This window comes from Megalobrama amblycephala, linkage group LG4 (assembly GCF_018812025.1).
Source record: "Megalobrama amblycephala isolate DHTTF-2021 linkage group LG4, ASM1881202v1, whole genome shotgun sequence".
NCBI classification, from domain to species: domain Eukaryota; kingdom Metazoa; phylum Chordata; class Actinopteri; order Cypriniformes; family Xenocyprididae; genus Megalobrama; species Megalobrama amblycephala.
Window position 1 is genome coordinate 30,905,082 of NC_063047.1, and position 27,948 is coordinate 30,933,029.

The 27,948-nt window shown below is 36.0% G+C and overlaps 2 protein-coding genes across 2 annotated transcripts; both read right to left on the reverse strand.

Moving 5' to 3' along the window:
* Positions 1–1,390: 1,390 nt before the first annotated feature.
* On the reverse strand, positions 1,391–8,935 carry nipsnap1 (nipsnap homolog 1 (C. elegans)). Its single transcript, XM_048188832.1, has 10 exons — positions 8,569–8,935; positions 6,415–6,542; positions 5,972–6,017; positions 5,575–5,669; positions 4,368–4,438; positions 4,135–4,275; positions 3,983–4,014; positions 3,788–3,882; positions 3,604–3,687; positions 1,391–2,004 (listed from the first exon to the last, which is right to left on the reverse strand). Exons 1-10 carry the CDS (start codon positions 8,646–8,648, stop codon positions 1,940–1,942), a joined length of 837 nt encoding a protein of 278 aa, XP_048044789.1. The 5' UTR covers positions 8,649–8,935; the 3' UTR covers positions 1,391–1,939.
* Positions 8,936–9,414: 479 nt separating this feature from the next.
* lrrc74b (leucine rich repeat containing 74B) lies at positions 9,415–27,770 on the reverse strand. The gene is made up of 10 exons (XM_048188833.1): positions 27,428–27,770; positions 24,734–24,920; positions 20,868–21,010; positions 17,313–17,445; positions 16,588–16,794; positions 12,560–12,669; positions 10,632–10,747; positions 10,219–10,297; positions 9,968–10,063; positions 9,415–9,881 (listed from the first exon to the last, which is right to left on the reverse strand). Exons 1-10 carry the CDS (start codon positions 27,584–27,586, stop codon positions 9,768–9,770), a joined length of 1,344 nt encoding a protein of 447 aa, XP_048044790.1. The 5' UTR covers positions 27,587–27,770; the 3' UTR covers positions 9,415–9,767.
* Positions 27,771–27,948: the final 178 nt, after the last annotated feature.

Consider the following 27,948-nt stretch of genomic DNA (forward strand, 5'->3'; position numbering starts at 1 on the left):
AATGTTTTTTTTTTAAAACTCCATATCAAGTCATCACACGTGATTGTGATAGCACAAGTGATTGGTCGATCCTGTCCCGCGCTGAGAAAAGAAACAGCTATCAAGTGACAACGCCGTCTAATAGTTCGCTTCAGCAAACATTCCAAGCAGTAATTTACACCTAAAAATGACATGGAGAAACTGAGAAAAACGTTTATTTTAAAACAGGAAAATTATTATTTTGAGCCATCGAATCTTAAAACACCGCTTCGCGAAGCCCCGCCCTTCATGAGACCTCGTTTCACGCTTATTGTCATTCTATCAGTTCATTTTATTCTACTTGTGTGGTTCGGCTGCAGTTGTGTCCGTTGTGTCACACACCCCCTTCTTCTTAAAGGGACAGCAGCATCTAAGATGGACAAATTTCACAAAAATGAATGAGGGGCATGAACTGTTAATATGTTCAGTTCATATCTTAAATATAAAATCTCTAAAATGTTACATTTGTAATTAAATTATTGTATTTATTTAAAGGAACACTCCACTTTTTTTGAAAATAGGCTTATTTTCCAACTCCCCTAGAGTTAAACAGTCGAGTTTTACCGTTTTCGAATCCATTCAGCCCATCTCCGGGTCTGGCGGTACCACTTTTAGCATAGCTTAGCATAGTTCATTGAATCTGATTAGACCGATAGCATCTCGCTCAAAAATGACCAAAGAGTTTCAATATTTTTCCTATTTAAAACTTGACTCTTCTGTAGTTACATTGTGTACTAAGACCGATGGAAAATGAAAAGTTGCGATTTTCCAGGCCGATATGGCTAGGAACTATACTCTCATTCCGGCGTAATAATCAAGGAACTTTACTGCCGTGCCATGGGTGCAGCAGGTGCAATGATATTTTTCATTTTCCGTCGGTCTTAGTACACGATGTAACTACCGAAGAGTCAAGTTTTAAATAGGAAAAATATCAAAACTCTTTGGTCATATTTGAGCGAGATGCTAACGGTCTAATCAGATTCAATGAACTATGCTAAGCTATGCTAAAAGTGGTACCGCCAGACCCGGCGATCGGCTGAATGGATTCGAAAATGGTAAAACTCAACTGTTTACCAAAATGAGCCTATTTTCAAAAAAAGTGGAGTGTTCCTTTAAAATAAGGACTTAATAATATACAATACTCCATATCATGCTCTTATGAAATATAATTAGCATCAAATTAAACAATTGTGAATAATTGTTTCATAGGCAATTCCAAACTCCAAAACCTGGGATTACTAGGCTATTGCTTTCATTTAAACCTACAAATACTATAGTTTTACAGAAAATTACCATGGTAATACTATAAAAGCATTATAAAATCATCATAAATAAACACAAGATTTCCTTCAGTGTAAGAAGAGACTAAAAGTCAGCAGAAATGTAATCATTTATTATTATACACATAAAAATGGAGTTCTCAATATCTGTGCGCAAATTAAGGACAACAAAATAAAGTATTCTGATAAATGCATTCAATTTAACAAATACGTCTTAATTGCCGATGTAAAGCTATGTAGACAGGCGGCAACAGCATTTCAGATGAAAGTTTCATCAAGCACCCTAACACACCAAACAGGCCAAATGATGCACCAGAAAAGAAAACAATGAGACCAAAAACAAGACTAGAATTTTTAAATTTTATATATATATTTATCAGATTACTGTTTTAATTTCCAACAGTCTCATACAAAGGCACTGAGGTTTGTCATTGTAGTTCTCAGAATGGCTTGAACACTGGCATTTTGCTCTGCCTTCTTGCAAAGTTTAGGTCCCGCTCTACTCTAACACAACTGTCTTCTTCAAGAGGACCTGAAGACCTTTATCGTCTGGTTCAGATGTGTTTGAGTCAAGTCAGAACAAAACTCTTCATGAAATTCGATTTCCAGATGGATTGTCTATAGGTGAAACACTGTTGATTTTACTGCAGAGGGGAATGTTCCATTGGAATCATAATTCTCGATTCCATCTTTTGGATAAGAGGCACTGTAAAAACAGACATAAGTCAAGGTACTGATCAAAAGCTTTTGCCTTATATGTGATGTACTGTGTGTGAACAGTTCTACTTAAATTCACCAGATGGCGCTGTTTACAAAGAAAACACTTTGATTACGGTTGGAATAGCTTACTATTTCTGCAGAACACTATAGCATACTGTGTGCATTATGGATTATGCAAATTTCCATATGCTTGGAATACCCAGAAAGAGTATTCACTCACCAAGGCTGCATTTATCTGATCGTAAAATACAGTAAAAACAGTAATATTGTGAAATATTATAATTTAACATAACTGTTTTCTATTTTAATCTATTTTAAATTGTAATTTATTAGTGTGATCAAAGCTGAATTTTCAGCATCATTACTCCAGTCTTCAGTGTCACATGATCCTTCAGAAATCATTCTTTGGTTTCTTTTGCAGTGTCTTGCGCATGACACAGTTAAACTTTTAAAAAACGCGTCTCTAGACCTTTTTCATTCCACTGACCTGCGTCAACAAAAAAGTGAGCAGTAGTGTATATGCATAATGAAAAGTGCTATACAAATAAACATGACTTGGCGTACTATTTCACATACAATATATAATAGGCATTATGGAATATTGTTTCCACCATGAAATAAAAAAAAATGAATAAATAAAAAAGCTTGCAATTCTGACTTTATTCCTCTCATTTGTGAGTTTATATCTCCCAATTCTGACATAACACACAATTACGGCTTTATGTAACGCAATTCTGAGAAAAAAAAGTCAGAATTGTGAGATGTAAACTGCAATTGGGAGAAAAAATTCAGAATTGTGAGATAAAATTATGTTTGAAATGTTTTTATTCCGTGGCGGAAACAAGCTTCCATATTATATATAGACGTTAGACGCCATATTGAATTTAAAGCTGCTGTCCCACTAGACGCGCAAAATTTCTATGGGCACTGCAACAGTCAGGATATGACTTTACACTCTACAGCATCTTTTTTATAAACATAAATTCAACATATAACAAATAACAATAGATAAAAAAGTCCTCCACTCCACTTTACTGCAAAAATTTGCATTCTTTTAATTCAGCTAAGAGGTCAAGCCTTGGATTATCAATATTCTATTGGCAGCACGTCTTCACGTGATATGAATTTGCAGATCATCCACCAAACTTGAACTTTAGAACGTGCCGAATTGAGAAACATCTTCACATGAGCTTGCATGGAAGTGAATGGAAGTAAATGGACTGAAAAGTGTAGTGACCGCCCCTTAACATGGATGAAAACGAGGCATTGAGGGATAGACCTACAGTCTTTACAATGGCACGCACTGCATAAAGGTCATGTAATTTCCTCAACTCACAGCTTTTAAAACTCTTTCATGGCATTTTTGTCTGCTCTGAGATGTCAGAAAGACGTTTCATCAGCTGAACAATTGGTATGTTGTTAAACAACAGTACAATCCTTTGCACTTCTATCGCTCACAGACTCCTTTTCATTACCAATAAAAATTAAATATGGCGCTACCCTGACTAAGGTCTATTATGCAGTATGCAATAATCAATATGCTCGTATTTTATTCCAAACATCATCTGTCTTGGTTCTTACTCACTTGTATAGTGCACATTGACATCCCAGCCCTCTTTTAACCAAGCAGCGTTTCTGGTCTCTTCTCTGGACTGCAGGTCTTTATAAGCTAAAACACATTAAATATATTCAGTACAACTGAGAGATTTTAAAGTGTCGCCACTTATTAATATGCAATGATCAGCAGAAGAAGAAAAAGATGCTCTTACCCCACAAATGATGAACAACATACAAATCACCAATCTGTGTGAAGAAGCCGCCCACTGCTTCATTGTTTTCCTGTCTATATTTGATTGCTCGAGCCCTGGAACATCATAAAACAGATTAAATATGCAACATGGTGATATACAGTAATATCAATATTTTTTCTTATGTTAAACTGCACAAATCACACTCAAACTTACCAATGATTTCCCCATTCGATCATAGTACCAGGCTTGATTGAGAAATTTCAGGACAAACAAACCAAAAAAAAAAAAAGGAAAAGTTAAAAAAGGTGTAAAATGCAATGCAATATATTATTATATATAAAAAAGAACAACTAAATGGCCTTTACTAGTAGTTGATATGATCTCAGTTCATAAATGTTGGGACCAATTCTGGGCACAGGCTCGTTCCAGAAACTAAACTCCAGAAGAAGCTGGTTGCGTCGGGAGATCAACATTTTGCTCCTTTCTTTTCGAAATGCAAGATACGTCTGTACAGGAAACATTTTGGTAAATGACACAAATATATGGATTGTCACATTATTAATTCCAATTTTTAAGAGCACAGAGATGTGTTAAATACCGAATTGAGATTGAGTTTGCGCAAACACTCCATAAGAGCAGGATATCCACCAGAGTATCTCCAGAGATGCACTACAACCACAAAACAGCATGTGTCACTCTAGTACTGCAACATCATACACACAACATATCCAGGCGGTGCTTGAAAAAAACACCGATTTATGGAAGTACAAACTACTTTTCAAAAATTTGAGGTCAGTAAGATTTTCCTTAGAACTTTCATTCAGCAAGGATGCATTAAATTCATCCAAAGTGACAGTAAAGACATTTATAATGTTACACAAAATTTATATTTCATATAAATGCTGTTCTTTTGAACTTTTTATTCATCAAAGAATCCTGAAATAATGTTTCATGGTTTCCACAAAAACATTGATAATAAGAAATGCTTCTTGAAATCAGTATATTAGAATGATTTCTGAAGGATCATGTGACGCTAAAGACTGGAGTAATCATCACAGGAATAAATTATATTTTATTTTATTTTATATTTTAAATTACAGTAATATTTCACTATATTACTGTTCTTACATTTTTGTTCATGCAGCTTTGGTGTACATTAGAGGCTTTTTTTTATAAACATTAAAAAAATATCTGACCCCAAACTTCTGAACAGTGTATTTACAAAAATAAATCAAGTTTTATTTATAAAGCACAGTAAAAACAACAGTAGTTGACCATTGTGCTGTACCCAAAAATGAAATTTATTTACTCACCCTCAAATTGTTTCAAACCTGTATGAATTTCTTTCTAATGTGGAACATAAAAAAAGATATTTTGAAGAATGTTGGTAATGATGGTCCCCACTGACTTTAACAGTATGGAAAAAAATACTATGGAAGTCAATGGGGACCATCAACTGTTTAATTACCCACATTCTTCAAAATATCTTCTTTTATGTTCCACACAGGAAAGACATTCATTCAAGTTTGGAACAACTTGAGTAAATGATGACAGAATTTTCATTTTTGGGTGAACTATCCCTTTAAAATAGACATTGCAGACATAAGAAAGTGCATATAAACTATATACACTGCAATGCAATAAAAAGAGGAAGCATCAAAACACTTGTAAGACTTATCTTAGACTCTAGGAACAGTAGCTTTAGCTATTCAGATTCTGTTGAAACTAATCTAAGGGAAACCAGAAGACTATTCCAGTTTTGTCCCAGTAATAGAAAAAGCTAAATACTTTGTTTTTCATCTCACCTGCTTGATCCTGATCACCATACCAGGTGTTCCAGCTTCCAACGACTTCACATGGATAATCTGCATCGCGATGGAGTTCTTTCTGTACCTCATCCCTGAAATTAGACAGTGGGAGTAATTTAAAAACATGTTTTAAACTTAAACCACAAAAAGATCACCAATATGGTCAGTAGGCTATTAAAACCCCATGAAATGGCATGACGTGCAGTTTTAATGTGTTGACATATCGATGCTATACTAATGATAACATATCATGTCACATGGGACAATCAAGGAATCAAAGTACACCAAATCTAGACAATGCAGGCCTGCAAGCGTCATACTGAAAACTAGGCTACATTCGAAGAAAATAGACTTGATCGGCTGTATATTATTGCAAAATCAAAAGAGAGCTTACGACAGTTTGTTGTATGTCTCCATGCACTCTGGCTTGACATTGTGAACTGAAAGAAAAAAAAGGATTTGAAGATGTCAGGAAAGATAAATGGACCGGTATCTTATTTTTGCAACGTTATGAATTTAGTGAAATCCCTTGTGATTTTATCACTTAAATCAACCGTTTATGACATATCACCCTCATTTTTCTAAACCCAATTTTCATTACAATGCTCCGTACACAAATGAATTCTACAAATAAACTTTTTGGAGGCTGATTTATTAAAGCAATTAGTATAAAACAAACAGTTTAGGCAGTTTTTCTGGAGCGAAACGACAAGAAAGCACATCATTCATGCATGGGAATATTTTTAGCAATTCCTATCAACTTTATTGCATGCACAATTTCTCTCAAGGCCTAAAAATTTGAGCGCATCCTAGAAGGTTTTAGATGGATTGGCTCACATTGGATCTTGTAGAGGTTGCTGGTTTCTTTCTTGGAGAGCAGATTGGAGTGGGCATCTTTCCTGGCATCCACTTTGTGTGCAAACATGGAACTCAACCAGCCTTCATCACTTTTATTTGCAAAACCTCTAAAGATTCACAAGCAAAACTGTTTCAGCAAGTGTTTAATAAATATATAAATGATGCATCACAAGCTGCAATGCGCAGTAGTATAAAAAAGCTTGGGTAGTTGATGTGACGTTTGAAGGAGTGACAGCAACGGCTTGCAGCGTAACATGCTACATTCCATCATAATAATTATTATGCATGCAGTTTTTGTGACTTTATATTAACTTTTATAGCTAAATAGCTAACCTCCTTCTACAGCGCATACGTGGGTCAAAAAATAATGGAAAAATTAGATGCATATAGTTACATAACATGCATTTTGTCAATAAAAATACATTTTGATGATAATTTATATGTGGAGAGCTTGCTTAGCTATACTTTGGAGACAAATTTGCTCCCTGTGGAGACCACTGAGTCATAAATAAATTAAATGTGTGTTTTTTTTTTTAATCCAAATATGCAAAAGGTTTTCTTTAGAGGATTAGCCTGTAGATATTGTTATTAGATTTATTTACAGGCAACGGCAGTCTATGTATGTCTTCATTTAGATCAGTAGGAAAGAGAGAGAAAGTGGTTCAGGTAAACCCTACGTTAAAGGATTAGTTCACTTTCAAATTAAAATTTCATGATAATTAACTCACCCCCATGTCATCCAAGATGTTCATGTCTTTCTTTCTTCAGTCAAAAAGAAATTAAGGTTTTTGATGAAAACATTCCAGGATTTTTTTCCATATAATGGACTTCAATGGACTCCAAACAGTTGAAGGTCAAAATTACAGTTTACAGCGATCCCAGACGAGGAATAAGGGTCTTATCTAGAGAAACCATCGCTCATTCTCTAAAAATTTTTTTTTCATTTTATACGTTTTAACCATAAATGCTCATCTTGAACTAGCTCTCTTCTTCTTCTTCTTCTCTATTAAAATTCCAGCAGTGTAGACACTGATAAGTGTATTACTGCCCTCCACAGGTCAAAGTTTGAACTAACTGTTATATACTTGCTCTAGCATATTGTATATGACAATTTATTTCAAACTTTGACCTGTGGAGGGCATTAATACACTTAGCAGTGTCTACACTGCGGGAATTCTAATAGAGAAGAAGAAGAGAGCTAGTTCAAGATAAGCATTTATTGTTAAAACTTTATATATATCGTGCAGAACGTTTTGAAGCTGCACTGAAACTGTAATTTTGACCTTCAACACTTTGGGCTCCATTGAAGTCCACTATATGGAGAAAAATCCTGGAATGTTTTCATCAAAAACCTTAATTTCTTTTCGACTGAAGAAAGAAAGACATGGACATATTGGATGACATGGGGGTGAGTAAATTATCAGGAAATTTTAATTTGAAAGTGAATTAATCCTTTAAGGGGACAAAATGTCCCCATAAAGATGGTAATAATGTCCGAAAACCTTGTCCTTGTGGGGACATTTTTTGGTCCCCATGAGGAAACGGCTTATATATCATATGAAATTAGGCTATGTTTTTTGAACATGTAAAAATGCAGAAAGTTTTCTGTGATGGGTAAATTTAGGTGGTAGAATATACAGTTTGTACAGTATAAATATCATTATGTCTGTGGAATGTCCTCATAATAATAGGAATACCTCTGTGTGTGTGTGTGTGTGTGTGTGTGTGTGTGTGTCTATTTATGAATATACAATCTATTTTAAAATAAAACCAGTTAAAACTAAGTGCTCAAAGACAGAGAAATTGTAGTCAGACGAAAATCTAATTTATTGTGAATAATCTATCTAGCAATATTAGCTACATATGCATTGTGGGTGCAAATTTAGAGACTAGGCTATATTGAATTTTTGCACTCTTAGATATTCCCTTGTCAGACTAAAACTTACACTTTCCCCTCATATATTCACATGTATTTTAAAATAAAACCCCTGATGAAAAAAAAGGATAATGTCCATATTATCAACTACCCACATACTGAATTTATGACTGAATTGACTTACTTGCGTTGCTGATTAACTTTAACTAGCATTTGTATCGTGTTACACGCATCTCTCAATGACAAATCCACATTACCTGGCCACCCATGCTGATTGCACCTTGTTAAGGAAATGCTGCTGTCTCTTGAGGATGTGTAGAGATCGTGTTGTCGCCATTATTCTCGCGTGTTGTTTATAGATTGGCGTCTATATGAAGTTGCAGTTGTTGCGACACACTCTCTTACCCTGAGTTAATGTTTGACTCGCGTGAACTGTTGGACTTCAGCTCCATGTGCGCCTTTGATTCATGAAACAGCGCTTTTAGAAACTCATTAATCACGATGATTAATCTGTTGATTTGGTCGATGATGCAATTAAACTTGTCTGTTAACTAGTTTTAGGTTGTTGTTGTTGTGTGTTTTTTTAAAAGCGAATAATAGGCTAATAATAATGAAATGGGACCGAATGCAATAGCCAGTTTGCTGCCTAAATACCATAGTTTTGATAAGAAAGATTTCATGTGACACTGCTGACGTTGTTCACTTGAATAGTGTTGCAGTGTGAAATACTTTTTAGAAGGATAAATATTACATGTAATCTCCAATTTATGAGGACATGAAGCACGAATACACTACTACCGTACTTTTATTCAACAAATAAGGATTCAATTGATCAAAAGTTACAATAATTGATGCTACAAACAAGCAGAACAATTGTTTTAAACATTGATAATAATAAATGTTTCTTGAAATCAACATATTAAAATGATTTCTGAAGGATAATGTGACTGAAGACTGGAGAAATTATGCTGAAAATTCAGCTTTGCATCACAGAAATAAATATACTGCAATTTATTCAAATATAAAACAGTTGTAATGATATTTAATAATGTATTTTGAACAAATAAATGCAGTCTTGGTGAGCATAAGACACTTCTTTCAAAAAAAAAGATCCCAAACATAAAAAGAATTAGGTAAATGTTGTTTTACACAAAGTCTGTCTTGTCATTGCTCCTCACATCATGTCAGTACCCATTTTGTTAAATATGTTTTAAAGCCTAAGGTCACTAATGCCATCAAATTCTTTTCTAAACATCATTCTACTGAACCTTTGTTCCCTTAACGCCAGAAACCATGATCCATCAACTATGACTTGATCCAATTTTCCATGTGGAGGAGTGTGAGGCTAGATTCAAATCAGTTTAATCTCAGTTGTATGCAAGTTCAAAAATACATTTGCCGTTCTACATGCCTATATGGATTGTCCACAATGTTTGTTTTTCTTTTTAAATAAATTTCAGCTCTTTTTAAATGCAGCATTAATTTTTCCACCATGTTTCACTTGAAGGTTTGGGAGCGTTTCTTTGGTGCTGTTGAATAAGTCTTCAAATTCTTGGTCCACGCAAATGTCCTATACAAGAAAATTGATTTTAGAAATAAAGAAAACCAATAAATATCAAAGGAAACATGAGAAATGATTGGGTAAGAGTCACTCACAGAGAAGTCCAAGAACTCAACTGCAGATTCTGGGTTTGCTTGAACAGATTTTAGAATGGCGAAGCATCCCGCTGACTGCATTGGGTTCCTAGACATCTGGATCACAGTTAAAACCAACAGAATTAGTCATAACAATGAAAGAAATGCCATTAATCTCTTTTGACGCAGACTTGAAAGCTTACGCTTAAAAGCCACTTTAGTATCGCTCGCTTCAATAATTCAGCTGATGTTCCTATTCTAAAGTTTCGTACTTTGAGAATTCGTAGAGTTGAGTTCACTTTGAGGCCCAACGCAAAATGGATGGCTCCTTCAAAGGGTATGCGATTATTGCTGCAGACAAAGAAAAAGACAATAGTTAACTATTTTTAGCAATGAAAGTAAAAGTGTTTATGGAGGCGCTTGTCATTTTATTGAATGTTTGCTAAGTCTGGTGTTTGTTGATTTTGCCATGGCAAATAAATCATGAATTAATGTGCATTGTGAACATTCAAACAACTTTAGCAGACAAACACTGTACAATTTCAACAGTCTACCATCTCATAATTACGGCAATAAATCAAGACAGCTGTCTGTGTACACATAAAAAAGAATAAGTGAGGACAGTCTCACATCCTGCAGTCCATAAATACAGTTATGATATATAACCATACTATGGCGACAGTACCTAATGTTGAGATCCTCCAGTGTATTGTTGTGTTTGAGTGCTTCCTCTAGAGCCACGGCTCCTTCTTTGCCCAGTCCGTTGTACGACAAATCCAGGGTCCGCAAGAAGATATTTCCCTGAAAAAATCAAATCCAACAGACTGACTATAGTAACACATGTGCGGAAATGAAGTGCTCCTTTTTTATAGGGGTCATATCATTTGTCAGATTAAAAATAAAATTAAAAATATATTTTAAAATAATAATAATTTTATATATATATATATATATATATATATATATATATATATATATATATATATATATATATATATATATATATATATATATATATATATATATATATATATATATTTTTTTTTTTTTTTTTTTTTTTTCAAATAGGCTGTTTTTGTGCAAATTAACTTCAATAAATATCTAGTTCAGTCATGAAACTCTAGAGGGCGCAGGCTAATAGGTCCTCTACATGCAATCTTAAAGGGTTAGTTCACCAAAAAATGAAATTTCTGTCATTAATTACTCACCCTCATGTTGTTCCACAAAAGACCTTCGTTCATCTTCGGAAACACACATTAAGATATTTTTGATAAAATCCGATGGCTCAGTGAGGCCTGCATTGCCAGCAAGATAATTAACACTTTCAGATGCCCAGAAAGCTACTAAAGACATATTTAAAACAGTTCATGTGACTACAGTGGTTCAACCTTAATGTTATGAAGCGACGAAAATACTTTTTGTGCGCCAAAAAAACAAAATAACTTTATTCAACAATATCTAGTGATGGGTGATTTCAAAACACTGCTTCATGAAGCTTCGAAGCTTTACGAATCTTTTGTTTCAAATCAGTGGTTCGGAGCATGTATCAAACTGCCAAAGTCACGTGATTTCCGTAAACGAGGCTTCGTTACATCATAAGTGTTTTGATATTTCAATGGTTCACCACTGGAGGGCGTGACTTTGGCAGTTTGATACACGCTCCGAACCACTGATTTGAAACAAAAGATTCATTAAGCGGTGTTTTGAAATCGCCCATCACTAGATATTGTTGAATAAAGTCGTTATTTCGTTTTTTGGCGCACAAAAAGTATTCTCATCACTTCATAACATTAAGGTTGAACCACTGTAGTCACATGAACTGTTTTAAATATGTCTTTAGTAGCTTTCTGGGCATTTGAAAGTGTTAACTATCTCGCTGGCAATGCATGCATCACTGAGCAATTGGATTTGATTAAAAATATCTTAATTCTTAACAAAGATGAACAAAGGTCTTATGGGTGTGGAACGACATGAGGGTGAGTAATTAATTACAGAATTGTAATTTTTTGGTAAACTATCCTTAGAAGGCACTCACATATGGTGCAAGCTGATTGGCCTCTGCTGACCCTGCAGCCAATTAGATTGCTTGCTGAACATTTAAATAGTCTGGTTCATTATTTGCTGTAAACTAGTCCTGCAGCGCAGAGTTCCTCTGAAACCCTCCACCTCCCCCAGCTCCACCTGCCTAGATCTCTATTTATGCAGCAGTAGCATATCTTACATGCTCACAGCAGCATTTCTGTGTATCTATTAGCAGTAGAAAGTCATATACTTGCAGCAATAATCAACAGCAGAAGCAAAACAGATCTGGTCCGCCAAGACCAAATACATTAACACTCCCATATTCAATAACATGCTAAAACTATTCCAAGAGTTGTCATCATGATGGAAATGCTCTTTTTTTGAACAGGGGAGGTATGTTTTCATAGTTAAATGAACTCTTTTTATCTCAAAACATCAAGTAAACTTTGATTTCTCGTGATAAGACCCCTTTACTGCATAGAATGGTGGATGTAACAGCATTGTACTCTATCTGAGTTGTTAAATGTTTAGGCTAAAGTAAATTCTTAGCATGAGTGACTGACTCTGGCAGAGGATGGACTTTTCTCTTACCCCTAGGCCTTCGGCAAATGCAATGGCTCCTTTTCCTCGAACGCAGTTCCAAGCCAGATTGAGTGACTTCATTGCTGTGTTCTCGGCAATAGCAGCACCCAGGATTTCCCCTGAGGGGAGGAGAAAGATGGAGAAGAGCAACATGGGGGAGTTGCTGTTATTAATTCAGTGTATTATTGTGCCTTCTACTTATAATTTGATTTCTGCATCATCTAACTGACTAGTAACTAGTAATTTAGGCCCTAAATATGGTGGTGCCCTTGTGAGTGACCCTCTTCCTTCAATAATATAATATATAAATATGTGTCAAATATTATCTTGAAAACAGCTTTTATTTCTATTAAATTGACACAGTTTTTTCGTTATGCCCACCCATAGATTACCTTTAGATGCATAAACCTGAAGAGAAACAAAATTCACAATTATCCAAAAAATATTAATCACCACAACTGTTTTACAAACTGATAATAATAAGAAATATTTCTTGAGCAGCAAATCAGAATATTAGAATGATTTCTGAAGGATCATGTGACACTGAAGACTGGAGTAATGCTGAAAATTCAGCTTTTTCATCACAGGAATAAATTACATTTTAAAATATAATCAAATAGAAAACCGTTATTTCAAATTATAATAATATTTACAGTATTTTGAACAAGTAAATGCAGCTCTGGCAAGCAAACAATCCTACACACCCCAGACTTTTGAACGGTAGAATATTACATAGCTAATAAAAAGCATTTCCGCATTTCCATTTTCAAAGCTCTTAAATAAATAAAAACTCAATGAATATCATATTTGATTTATATAAATATATCATGCCTTACTGACCACATATTCAATGGTCACCAGGGTTGCCTGCCAAGAATAAGCAAGCTGTGTATGATTATAAAAAGAAAGCCATCACCATATGTAATATGAACAGAGATATGCCAGTGGAATCTGTTAAGGATGTATGAATCATGGCAGGTCATGGAGGAGTTCCTCTTGATGATGATATGCAATATTTTATTGAGGCAATTTCCCTATTTTCACACTCTGTCATTCATGCTGACAGCTATGGGGCTTTAGGACTATGTTCTATATCCCTCATCATCATACTGGAGTTTCTGATAATTTGAGATCCAGCCCTCTGGATATCTCAGATGCTTGCAAATAGGAAGATATTGTGCTTGTGTTGAAGCTGAATATCATTTCCAATTTGCATTGCAGTTAAGAAGAGAGCACTTAGCTATAAAAGAAAACTACATTATTTTGAAGAATTGCTTTTCCATGCATTCTCACAGAAAGGTATGAATAATCTTTGGTGAACCAGATGTGTTTGAAAACAGTAGATTTTAAAGGGTTAGTTCACCCAAAAATGAAAATTACCCCATGATTTACTCTCCCTAAAGCCATCCAAGGACAGACAAACACAATCTGAATTATATTCTAAAATATCCTGGCTCTTCCAAGCTTTATAATGGCAGTGAATTGGGGGCTTGATTTTGAAGCAAAAAAAGTGCATTCATCCATCGTAAAGGTAACCCACACGGCTCCGGGGGGTCAATAAAGGCCTTCTGAAGGGAAGCGATGCATTTTTGTAAGAAAAATATTCATATTTAAAACTTTATAATCTAAAATAACTAGCTTCCAGCAGACGACCGTACACATACCGCGCAAGTCGACTTGTGCCACAAGAGTAACCCGTGACGCGATGTATGACGTAGGATGTAGGAGTAGCATAAGCTTAGACGCCTCTCATGATTTAAACAAAATAGGGCTGTGCAACAAACTCAAGCTCCTCTTCTCTTATATTGAAATCTTTTCTCCTTAAAATTTCTCTTTAAAACTTCTAATTCATTTTATTTTGCTTTGCTCTATCCTTTGCGCTTCCGCATTCATCATTATGTCATGTGTCACTTTTCTGCCGCAAATCGATGCATGCGGGTGTTTGCTAGAAGCTAGTTATTATAGTTAATAAAGTTTTAATTATGGATATTTTTTACGCTTCGCTTCAGAAGGCCTTTATTAACCCCCTGGAACCGGAAACTGTGGATTGCTTTTAAAGGATTAGTCCACTTTTAAATAAACTTTTCCTGATAATTTACTCACCCCCATGTCATCCAAGATGTCCATGTCTTTCTTTCTTCAGTCGAAAAGAAATTAAAGTTTTTGATGAAAACATTCCAGGATTTTTTTCCATATAGTAGACTTCAATGGGCACCAAACAGTTGAAGGTCAAAATTAGTTTCACTGCAGCTTCAAATTGTTTAACACGATCCCAGATGAGAAATAAGGGTCTTATCTAGTGAAACCATTGCTAATTTTCTGAAAAAAATTGAAAATTATATGTTTTATCAATAAATGTTGAACTAGCTCTCTTCTTCTTCTCTTCTATTAGAATTCCAGCAGTGTAGACACTGCTAAGCGTAATACTGCCCTCCACAGGTCAAAGTTTGAACTAATTTTTATATGCAATATGCTAGTTCAATAGTATATAACAATTAGTTCAAACTTTGGCCTGTGGAGGGCAGTATTACGCTTAGCAGTGTCTACACTGCTGGAATTCTAATAGAGGAAAAGAAGAAGAAGAAGAAGAGAGCTAGTTCAAGATGAACATTTATGGTTAAAACTTATATAATTTTCAATTTTTTTCAGAAAATGAGCGATGGTTTCACTAGATAAGACCCTTATTTCTCATCTGGGATCGTGTTGAACAATTTGAAGCTGCACTGAAACTAATTATGACCTTCAACTGTTTGGTGCCCATTGAAGTCTACTATAAGGAGAATAATCCTGGAATGTTTTCATCAAAAACTTTAATTTCTTTTCGACTGAAGAAAGAAAGACATGAACATCTTGGATGACATGGGGGTGAGTAAATTATCAGGAAAAGTTTATTTAAAAGTGGACTAATCCTTTAAGATGGATGGATGTACTTTTATTTTGCTTCAAAATCAGGCCCCCCATTCACTGTCATTATAAAGCAAAAAGAGCCAAGATATTTTTAAATATATCTCATATTGTGTTAATCTGACAGAAGATAGGCACATGCCGATATAATCATAGATATCATTCCCAGCTAACAGGGAACATTCTCAGAACTTTACCTAATGTTCTAGCAAGGTTCTCTAAAAGTTATGAAAAAATTCATCCAGTAGCATTGATAGAACGTTCGTTCGAAGTTATTTGGTCTTCAATAATAATGTTCTCAAAGCACTAGCACAAAAACATTATTTAAACATCATTCATGGAACGTTTTTTCTTAAAAGGTTTTAGTTGGATGTTCGTCTAACATTGTTTAAATGTTACTACTTGTTTCAGAATGTTCAGACAACATTCAAAAGTAAATTATATTCGCATGTTTGCAGAATTATATAATGGAATGTTCCCTTAATGTTCGCAAGAAACAAGAAAAAAAACGTTTGAAATGTTCAGAAATAACATTTTCATAACTTAATAAGAATACGTTAGCAAAATGTTCTTAGAAATTTTTTTGTTTGCTGGGTTCATCTACTTTGGAAAGCATCTTCAAAAAGCTCATTTTTCATGAACAAAAACATTGTCTCATTGTGGACAGAAGACCAAAACTAAAAGATACATTTTTGAATGTATCCGGACAAATGTAGTCTGAGAGTTATATTTTGCTTATTGAACTGAAACTAAATTATCCAAGTTTTGTGTCAAGACATTTTATTTTATCACACTCAGGAGTGCTGTAAAATCATCTGTATAATCAAAGTAAGAGAAACTGACATATTTAATTTGATTCCCATTGTGGAATATTCGAGTGAAGGTTAACATTCTTTTATTGTTATGCATGTGTTAGGTCAAATCTCAAGCTGTTTCTTCTAGTACTTGTCCTACTAAGTGGCCATGCAATAGTCTTCCAGTTCAAGTGTTATGTGCAACCATTCAACACTGGGCAGCCAAATACCACTAAATGCCCCTTTAAAAGCAAAGTTACTGAAGTAGAGGTCTGCCGTAATCATGTCTAAGCTCAAGCAGTGAACCTTTTACAGCAAGCTTTTCACATCATCTCACACCTGCCATATCTCCGAATCTGTTGTGACTCAGGTCGAGGTGCTGAAGTTTCTGGTTGGCGATCAGAGCTGGAGACAGGTGTCTGGCCGCTCGCTCGTCCAGATGGTTCCCGGAGAGGTTGAGAGAGACTAGAGTAGTGTTTTCCAACAGCATGCTGGACAAAGCCCTGGCTCCATGTTCGCCCATTCGGTTTTCAGACAAATCAATTTCTGGGAGGGAAAAACACAATCAACTGCACAATCATAAAAGTTCATGAAAAGCACAGTGAATGATAAACAGTGTTGAGGGTAACGCATTACAAGTAATGTGAGTTATGTAATCAGATTGCATTTTCAAGTAACAAGTAAAGTAACGCGTTCTAAATTTAAACTAAATATCTGAGTTACTTTTTCAAATAAGTAATGCAAATCTATCTATCGTCCAGAATGGCAACACAGCTGAAAAATTTGTTTGAGCGGCGCCCTCTACTGTACAGGCGTTAATCTGCATTTCCTTCAGCCTGAGAATTATTCATTTCATTTTGAAAGGGCCTAGAAAAGATTCCAGACTGTCCGATCACCATGTTCCACTATAAAATACATGACAAGACTGTCTCACAGATGAGATCAAACAGACTTGAAGTTCACACTGCCAGTGAATCCCAAATAAAAGTCCAACAGAAAACAAGGCAGTACTGTGAAGTAGAAGTAGTGTGTGGGATGGTAGCAGTGTGGCTGCAGAAAGTCACCTGTGATGTAGCAATTCTCTTTGAGCATGTCAGCGATGGCAGCCGCGCCCATTCCCTCCATCCAATTATCTCGTAGATTCAGTTTCAGAATGGAGGTGTTGGTTACCAAAGAAACCGCCAGAGCTTTGGTACCCTATAGAGGAGAGTTTTTAAAATATTTGACATTGTTTTGTAACCCTTTAGGCCGTGTGTCCACCAAAGCATTGTTTTCCTAAGGCCAGCATATTTTTCAATTGTTTTAAATGGGAGTGCCGTGAATTTAAAAACGGCATCAACGTGACAATGCGCTGATGATTTATTTCAGGCTCGCCGAGAGTTGTTGGCTGTGTCCGAAGTCTTAGGCAGCTGACTTGTACCCTCGCTGCCCTATCAGGCAATGACTTTGCAGGCAGCGTTTGCGCACAAAGGAACCTCACGAAACTGATTTTGCACAGATTTCTGAGGCAATGTAACAGTTCAATGATCTAAAGCAAAGGAGAGTGAGCTTTGGTGATAACTAAGCAATGCTTTCTCGCTAGACATGTTGAAATGTTGGTCAAAAATGTACATTGTACACACAAACTGACCACCAACCCCAACTTTCAGATGCCATCTTTATTTTTTAGCTCAACTGTCACAGAATGGAATGCACAGGATTGTGGGATATCAAAGGCAGCGAAGGACACGTCAATGCTGCCTTCAAAAATCAATCAGATGAAGGTATCTCAGGAGACGGGAAGTGAAGCTAACATTGGATTCGGACATGCCTTGATGCCTTCCTACCTTGGAATGCAGCCTCTGAAGGCAGCATTTTAAAGCATTCGGACACAGCCGAAAAATGTTCAACTTTGTTCATCAGTCACTTTTTACCCAGTCGTCCAATCACAATGGAGGAGGGGCAGGGCAAGTACCACACCGACCAATTGTCACATCCTGCTTGTACAACGACAACAGACAACAAAGTACACAACAACAAAATCAACTGAACAAAATCCTCCAAAACAAGACTATACTTTACATTGTGTTTTCATGTTTATATTTAGAAACAAACTATCTGCCAAATCAGATACTAGTAACACTTCCGCGTATGTTCTGTATCACAGCAACCAAAGCATCTCAACTGAATTAAAAAAAACAAAACAACAACAACAATAACAAAACGCTGCGCCGAATAAGCGGCCACAGCTAGGCGTTTCAGCTGGATAAAAATGCTATGGTGGACATGAGTGCAACAGTCAGGTTCCAAAAGTAAAAATCCCATTCATTTTCACCACAGGAGAGCTGATTTTTAACAATAACTTATAAACCTTAAAAAAAACCAACTGACATGGTATATGGTTTTACTGAAGCCATCGGCCCTTATTATTTTAACTCATTTTTAAACAATTATGTTTAACAGAGGGAATCCTCATGAAAAATTACGTTACCCATGATTCTGCAATAAAAGAGAACTGAAACAAACAAATCATGCCAAATAAAATGCAACAGTTCTGGGAGTAAAAATTCCATTAATTTTCTCTAAAAGGAAATTGATTTTGAACGATAACTTGTAAACCTTTAAAGACACACCTGTGAGCTACAAGGTTGTTAATCCACGGTATTTGCTTTTGCTGAAGCCATCAGCCTGCATTATTTCAGCTAAATAATAAATAATCATGTTTAATTCCTGGTGAAAAACTACATTACCTATATTACTAAAACTATATTACTGTACAGATCTCTTTAAAAGTACTGCAAATGACCAATCGAATTGATCATCTCCCTACGCTCTCTCAATATTGAAATGTGTGTGTATATATATATATATATATATATATATATATATATATATATATATATATATATATATATATATATATATATACACACACACTACCAGTCAAAAGTTTGGAAACGGTTAGATTTTTAATGTTTATAAGGAGTTTCGTCTGCTCACCAAGGCTGCATTTATTTAAAAATACAGTAAAAACAGTAATATTGTGAAATATTATTACAATTTTAAATAACTGTTTTCTATTTGAAAATATTTTAAAATGTAATTTATTCTTGTGTTGACAAATCTGAATTTTCAGCATCATTACTCCAGTCTTCAGTGTCACATGATCCTTCAGAAATCATTCTAATATAATGATATATATATATATATATATATATATATATATATATATATATATATATATATATATATATATATATATACATATTCATGGGACTGTAATTTTCAATTTTCAAAAAGTTCAATTTCAATTTTCAAAAAGTTTTTTGCTTCAAATCAAAGTTTGTAGTGTTATGATTCACCTTGTAGCTGATTGGTTTGGTTCTTGGCTAATAACGCTTTAAAGGTCCCGTTCTTCGTGATCCCATGTTTCAAACTTTAGTTAGTGTGTAATGTTGTTGTTAGAGTATAAATAAAATCTGTAAAATTTTAAAGCTCAAAGTTCAATGCCAAGCAAGATATTTTATTTAACAGAAGTCGCCTACATCGAACGGCCAGTTTGGACTACATCCCTCTACTTCCTTCTTTAATGACGTCACTAAAACAGTTTTTTGACTAACCTCCGCCCACAGGAATACACAAAAAAAGGGGCGTGGTCTTGTTGCGCTCCCACGGAGAAGAGCAAGAGTTGCGTTTGTAGAGTGTGTTTGTCGCCATGTCGTTGAAACGCTGTTATTTTCATCCCGCAGTCCAATCACCTTTGTTTGGCCTTCCCAGGGACGCTCTACTTAGAGATCAATGGTTACAATTTATGTTTAACTCGGTTCCCGAAAATTATAATCCACATGTAAAACTATGTGCAGCACATGTTTACAATAACACTGAGCGCGTGCATCTCCACGTTATGGTAAGAGGCGTGACCTTTCCGGGCAAGATGCGCTAAGCTGCTGTCGAATCACAACACAGGAACCGCTGGCACAATCAGAACTCGTTACGTATTTCTGAAGGAGGGACTTCATAGAACAAGGAAGTCATCAGCCCGTTTTTATGACAGAGGAAACAGCGGTATACAGATAAGTAAATTATGTGAAAAATACTGTGTTTTTTTACACGCGAAACATGAACACATGTTATATTGCACACTATAAACACAATCAAAGCTTCAAAAAACCACGAAAAACGGGACCTTTTACGAAGACTATTTTAAAATTCTTATGGGAAAAAAAAAGAAGAAAAACAAAAAAACAGCGCCGCTGAAAAAGGGGGCGGGCACTGCTGCACTAAATAAACTGTTTAGCACCCATATTTCCGCATTGTTTTTACTTTATGTCATTCGCAATGTTTCTTGGGAATTCTTTCCCTCATTAAAGCCATTAAATACACAACATTGTACCTTTGCCTTTTTGTCCAATTTTCAAATAATTACAAAATTTGTAATGTTTTGATTCACCTTGTAGCTTGTTGGTTTGGTTCATGGCTTAGTAATAACTCTTCAACAAAGACTTTTTAAAAATTCATATGGGGAAAAATACTTCCAGAACCAATGCAGCTGAAAAATGGGCAGACACTGTTGCACTCTGTTGTGCATTATTTCATCTCTGTTTTAAAGTGTGACATTAAATCAGTTTTTTTGCTCTTACCTGTGAGCCCAAACCACAATGCATCATGTTGAGTTCACTCTGGTTCATATTTCGGAGGAAGTAGGACACAGGAGTTACGTTCAGCATCTTACAAGCCTCTCTGTAGTGAGACTGGCCTGTAGGGTCATATGCTTGTTTTTCATCTAAAACACAATCAGAATACATCTCATTCTTTTGTTAGATAAGATATCTCTAGTATAAATGAAGCAAATTGGTAAAATATTGACAGCTGCAATGATGATACATGGATTATTTCTCAATCCATACAGACAAACACAGACAAAACTAATGCTAGGATGTTATGAGTGAAAAATAAAAATTCTGTCATTAATTACTCACCCTCATGTCGTTCCAAATACGTAAGACTTTTGTTCATCTTCAAAACACAAATGAAGATCTTTTTAATGAAATCTGAGACCTTTTTGTTCCTCTATTGATAGCTACACAACTACCACTTTGACGCTTTAAAAAGTTTATAAAGAGATGGTAAAACTAATCCATATGAATTGAGCGGTTTAGTACAAATTTTCCAAAGAGACTCGATCGCTTTATATTATGAACAGATTGAATTTAGACTTTTATTCACATATAAACATTCATCAACGCACACATCAGTTGTGGTAAACTGAAACTCAAGCATGTTTGCTTGACGTGTGAGAACCAATGAGGTTCATTCTTGTGTTACGCAGCCCGTTTGAACTTCCACAAGAACCAATGAGGTTTGTCTCGCGCATGAAGCATGTACGGTTGAGCTTCTGTTTATGTTCACTGATCAATGTCAAAGTCTTTGTCAATGTTTATATGTAAATAAAAGCCTAAATTCAATCTGTTCATCATATAAAGTGATCGAGCCTCTTCAGATAATTTGGACTAAACCGCTCAATTCATATGGATTAGTTTTACATTCTCTTTACGAACTTTATGAAGCATCAAAGTGGTAGTTGTGTAGGCTGTGAATAAAGGGTCAAAAATCTCTCAGATTTCATAAAAAGATCTTAGTTTATGTTCTGAAGATGAACGAAAGTCTTACGGGTTTGGAACGACATGAGGGTGAGTAATTAATGACAGAATTTTCATTCTGAGTGAACTAACCCTTTAACACTTTGTAAGCAACAAATAAATTGCAGATATTTCAATGTATGATAGTAAATATTTTTGGAACACTGAAAGCATGAAATGTATAATTCTATAATATTCTGTAAAAGAAACATTTTCATAATACAATATTATAATTTAGTGTTATTTTAAGTGCTATTTTATAATACAAACAATATACAGGTGCTGGTCATATAATTAGAATATCATCAAAAAATTTATTTATTTCACTAACTTGTATATTATATTCATTCATTACACACAGACTGATATATTTCAAATGTTTATTTCTTTTAATTTTGATGATTATAACTGACAACTAAGGAAAATCCCAAATTCAGTATCTCAGAAAATTAGAATATTGTGAAACGGTTCAATATTGAAGACACCTGGTGCCACACTCTAATCAGCCAATTAACTTAAAACACCTGCAAAGGCCTTTAAATGGTCTCTCAGTCTAGTTCTGTAGGCTACACAATCATGGGGAAGACTGCTGACTTGACAGTTGTCCAAAAGACAACCATTGATAACTTGCACAAGGAGGGCAAGACACAAAAGGTCATTGCAAAAGAGGCTGGCTGTTCACAGAGCTCTGTGTCCAAACACATTAATAGAGAGGCAAAGGGAAGGAAAAGATATTGTAGAAAAAAGTGTACAAGCAATAGGGATAACTGCACCCTGGAGAGGATTGTGAAACAAAACCCATTCAAAAATGTGGGGGAGATTCACAAAGAGTGGACTGCAGCTGGAGTCAGTGCTTCAAGAACCACTACGCACAGACATATGCAAGACATGGGTTTCAGCTGTCGCATTCCTTCTGTCAAGCCACTCTTGAACAACAGACAGCGTCAGAAGCGTCTCGCCTGGGCTAAAGACAAAAAGGACTGGACTGCTGCTGAGTGGTCCAAAGTTATGTTCTCTGATGAAAGTAAATTTTGAATTTCCTTTGGAAATCAGGGTCCCAGAGTCTGGAGGAAGAGAGGAGAGGCACACAATCCACGTTGCTTGAGGTGCAGTGTAAAGTTTCCACAGTCAGTGATGGTTTGGGGTGCCATGTCATCTGCTGGTGTTGGTCCACTGTGTTTTCTGAGGTCCAAGGTCAACGCAGCCGTATACCAGGAAGTTTTAGAGCACTTCATGCTTCCTGCTGCTGACCAACTTTATAGAGATGCAGATTTCATTTTCCAACAGGACTTGGCACCTGCACACAGTGCCAAAGCTACCAGTACCTGGTTTAAGGACCATGGTATCCCTGTTCTTAATTGGCCAGCAAACTCGCCTGACCTTAACCCCATAGAAAATCTCTGGGGTATTGTGAAGAGGAAGATGCGATATGCCAGACCCAACAATGCAGAAGAGCTGAAGGCCACTATCAGAGCAACCTGGGCTCTCATAACACCTGAGCAGTGCCCCAGACTGATCGACTCCATGCCACGCACTCCTGCTGCAGTAATTCAGGCAAAAGGAGCCCCAACTAAGTATTGAGTGCTGTACATGCTCATACTTTTCATGTTCATACTTTTCAGTTGGCCAAGATTTCTAAAAATCCTTTCTTTGTATTGGACTTCAGTAATATTCTAATTTTCTGAGATACTGAATTTGGGATTTTCCTTACTTGTCACTTATAATCATCAAAATGAAAAGAAAAAAACATTTGAAATATATCCGTCTGTGTGTAATGAATGAATATAATATACAAGTTTCACTTTTTGAATGGAATTAGGGAAATAAAATCAACTTTTTGATGTTATTCTAATTATATGACCAGCACCTATATACATAAATATATTAATATAATTTTATAATTTTGTCCTGTAACTGTAGACTTAAAAATAAGTATTTTTTATCAATTTGCTGTCTGTGTGTTGTCTAATAATAATAATAATAATAATAATAATAATACTTTTTATTTATAATGCACCTTTCCCATATTAAATTGCTAGAATACAAGAAATGCAAATGCAAAACAATAAGTAATAATGAATCATAAAAATAAAAAAAACATAGAACAGATAACATTTAAAAACTGCTTAGAATCTGATTGCTTAGAAAAGGAATAATGCATCTCAAAGCATTTAAGGTACTGTGTCTTTCCTGTCTGTAGCTCAAACGGTACAGGACAAGAAACAACTCATTGAAGTTTAAAACATAAAGTTAGGGGTTTATGGGTAAAAAATAATAATGTTTTCCTTAGCAAGCGCCGTTAATCAGTCAATACAGAAGATAACCAATATGGAGTATTCACACGTGCAGCCTTCCACTCAATTGAACTGAATGAACTGAGATGAACTGGTGTGACTTTGTAAACCAAATACGACAACAATGTATCATTGTTTCTCATTGAGATGCGCAATTATCATGAATGTGGAAAATTCCCAAGCCATTCATTAAGCTATGCGGAGGCACACAGCAGTAATCTAGCAGATGGCTATCTCTAATAAGCTGAATAAACAGCCATCAGAGAGATAGTAAGAGATGGATCGAGCCATGATTTATGTATATGCAGAGGATTGTGTAGGTGTTTCGGTATCTGCAGAACGAGCAGGTGAAAAATGAAAGAGAGAGAGAAAGAGAGAAGCCTGTCTGAAATTACAAGCATGACTCACGGCCGTTTGCCTGTTTTATTCCCCATTGAGTGGAAACATCATATTCTCTGCCCCTTAGCTCTTTGACACCCTCTATCAGAACGTGCATCACCCACGTCCCCCCGCCAGCCCACTCTCTCTCTCTCTGTTCATATTCACACTTTCACTTTTAATAAGAACTCTCACTGTGAAATCTGTCGAGTTCCAGGTCTGTGTCAAAATCTTCGTCACCGATGACACACTCTCCCTCCTGCTGCTGTCCATCACCTGGGTGGCCTCGACCTTCCTCCACCTCGTCTTCTTCATTTGTATAATCTTCAACCTGATGGACCAATTTTATGCTTTGATGCTGGCTGGGGGATCTAGGCACTCTCTGAGCAGAAGAATGCAAATTTTCAGGCAGGGAATATGCTCAGAAATTATATCTCATCATTTAGCCATCTATCGTTCACTCATGTCAATAAGTTTTATAAACTTTCAAGGCTTTTCCAACATTTTTCAAAACTTTCCAATAAGACGTTGTCATTTGTATAAAACACATTTCTATAGATAACATTCACATCCATCCATCCATCCATCCATTTATCCATTTATCCACCCACCCACCCATACTTCCATCCATGCATCCATTCCATCCATCCATCCATCCATCCATCCATCCATCCATCCATCCACCCATGCATCCATTCCATTCCATCCATCATCCATCCATCCATCCATCCACAAATCCATCCATCCATTCATTCATCCACCCACCCAAGCATCCATTCCATCAACCCATCCATCCACAAACCCATCCACCCATCCATCCATCCATCCATCCATCCATCCATCCATCCATCCATCATCCACAAATCCATCCATCCATTCATTCATCCACCCACCCACCCAAGCATCCATTCCATCCACCCAAGCATCCATTCCATCCACCCATCCATCCACAAACCCATCCACCCATCCATCCATAAATCCATCCACCCACGCATCCATCCATCCACCCATTCACCCACCCACTCATCCATCCATCCATCCATCCATCCACCCATTCATCCACAAACCCATCCATCCATCCATCCATCCACCCATTCATCCACAAACCCATTCATCCATCCATGCATCCATCCATCCATCCATCCATGCATCCATTCCATTCCATCCATCCATCCATCCATCCATCCATCCATCCATCCACCCACCCACAAATCCATCCATCCATTCATTCATCCACCCACCCACCCAAGCATCCATTCCATCCACCCAAGCATCCATTCCATCCACCCATCCATCCATCCATCCATAAATCCATCCACCATTCATCCACCCACTCATCCATCCATCCATCCATCTACCCATTCATCCACAAACCCATTCATCCACCCACTCATCCATTCCATCCATCCATAAACCCATCCATCCATCCATCCATCCATCCATCCTCAACTTTGTCAATTCAATATTCCAAGCTTGTCTTGACAAACTTTGCTATTCTAACATTACAGTTACCTGAATTTCTACGTTTCACTTCTGAATCGTGCACAATCCTACCATTCACAAGCCATTTTACTTCCACAATATGACATATTTCCAAATGAAACATACTGTGAGGGGAAAAAAACATACTGTAGGATAGGACTTGATTTTATTGGATTGTGTAAAGTACCAGATTCCAGAATGGAGCCAGATGGTTAGTGGTGAGTGGTTGAAAAGTAACTGTATGCGCCCACTGGTGCTGAGATGAGCGGGCGTTTACAATTCATTTTCTATGGGAGCTGCTGAGCGACAGGCTCATGCGGGGGATTGTGGGATTGACAGTGGAGCAAGGCAAGTGGTGAGAGCATCAAAAAGTTGAGAAAACCAAAACTTTATCCAATGAGATGTAAACCAACACTGGTCAGGAGCCAATCACATTCCAATCATCTGCTCAAAATATGAAAGAGCACGAGTTTCTGATGAATTTGGTGTTTAAACTACATCATTATATACCGTTCAAAAGATTGTAGGGGTCTGTAAGATTTAAAAAAAAAAAAAAAAAAAGTCTCTCATGCTGTACACCAAAAATACAGTAAAATTACTGTTTTCTATTTTAATATATTTTAAATTGTAATTTACTCGTGTAATCAAAGCTGAATTTTCGGCATCATTACGCCAGTCTTCAGTGATCCTTCAGAAAACATTCTAATATGCTGAATATTTCCTTTTTATAACCTTTCGTAACATTATAATCGAATTTACTGTCACTTTTGATCACTTTAATCTATCCTTGCTGAATAAAAGCATTTTTTTCAAATCTTACTGACCCCACTTTTGAACAGAAGTGTATTATTTTATTTAATTCAAATGCCGTTTGGACACTATTATGGTGGTTATATTTGGGATGGCTTAACAAAAGTGTTAAATTGACACTGTATGTGAGTATTTGGCAACCAGCGTTCAACCTTTCATAGGCCAAACCATGTCACTTCCCCTAAACCCTAAAATCCGATTGGTTGAAAGGATGTTGATCCAGGAACCTGTATACTAGTTGTCATGTGTTTTCTAAGATACAAGCATAAGAGACACGGTAACACTTTACAATAAGGTATGATTTGTTACAATTAGTTAACATGAACTAACAACGAACAAACCTCTGCAGCATTAATAGTAATTTCTACATTTAATAGTTAAATTTTAAGATCAAAAGTTGCATTTGTTAACATATTAGATAATGCACTGTGAACATGAACATTTTTATGAACTAACATTAACAAAGATTAATAAATGCTGTAAGATTATAATGTTCAGTGTTAGTTTGTGTTTGTTAATGCATTATTTAATGTTAACAAATGAGACCTTATTGTAAAGTGTGAACAGAATCCGTGAAATATGAGCAGGGACACTCACTTGGCCATCAACACTTCCTCTGCTGTAGAGACTTCTGGGTCTGCTGACCGGCCTGCTTGCAATCCCTCCCAAATCCTCTTCTTTTCCACCTTCATCTCCATCATCTTCACAAACAGATGGAAGAATACTATCTTTTGTTACCTTTTTACCCACTACCATTCTATGTATGTTTTGAGACTTTGTGATTGTTTGAAAATGAATTTAAGAATGTTTTGTTCAAACTAAATCACATTCAATTCACTCTGGTTTCCCAAGTCAGCCAGGATCGATATCCTTAAATTAAATAAAATCTATAAGAAAGCAAATCAGTGCAGTGCTGTCTCCTGTTGCCCCAGACTAACCTGCTCTGTAGGAGGGTTATAGTTGACTGACAGTCACTTTGACTAATTGCAGAGCTGCATTTTTGGACAGTTTGTCCATTCAGCAGGAGAGCCTGAACAGTGAGGGTGGGCTATTGTTCAGCTCATTTGTTTTGTTGACTGGTTGCCATGGTGTCATTTCTCCTCTCATAAAGCTGCACT

Bases quoted from the DNA above. Each gene is read 5' to 3' on its own strand.
- nipsnap1 (XM_048188832.1), bottom strand. From the start codon at position 8,648: ATGGCGACAACACGATCTCTACACATCCTCAAGAGACAGCAGCATTTC. The intron at 4,015-4,134 runs GTAAAGGCCATT...TTCTCAATCAAG, and splicing joins TGAGATCATATCAACTACTA to CCTGGTACTATGATCGAATG. The intron at 3,688-3,787 runs GTAAGAGCATCT...AATGTGTTTTAG, and splicing joins TGTTGTTCATCATTTGTGGG to CTTATAAAGACCTGCAGTCC.
- lrrc74b (XM_048188833.1), bottom strand. From the start codon at position 27,586: ATGGTAGTGGGTAAAAAGGTAACAAAAGATAGTATTCTTCCATCTGTT. The intron at 10,298-10,631 runs GTACTGTCGCCA...CTTTGTCTGCAG, and splicing joins CTGGAGGATCTCAACATTAG to CAATAATCGCATACCCTTTG. The intron at 10,064-10,218 runs GTACGAAACTTT...ACTGTGATCCAG, and splicing joins CAACTCTACGAATTCTCAAA to ATGTCTAGGAACCCAATGCA.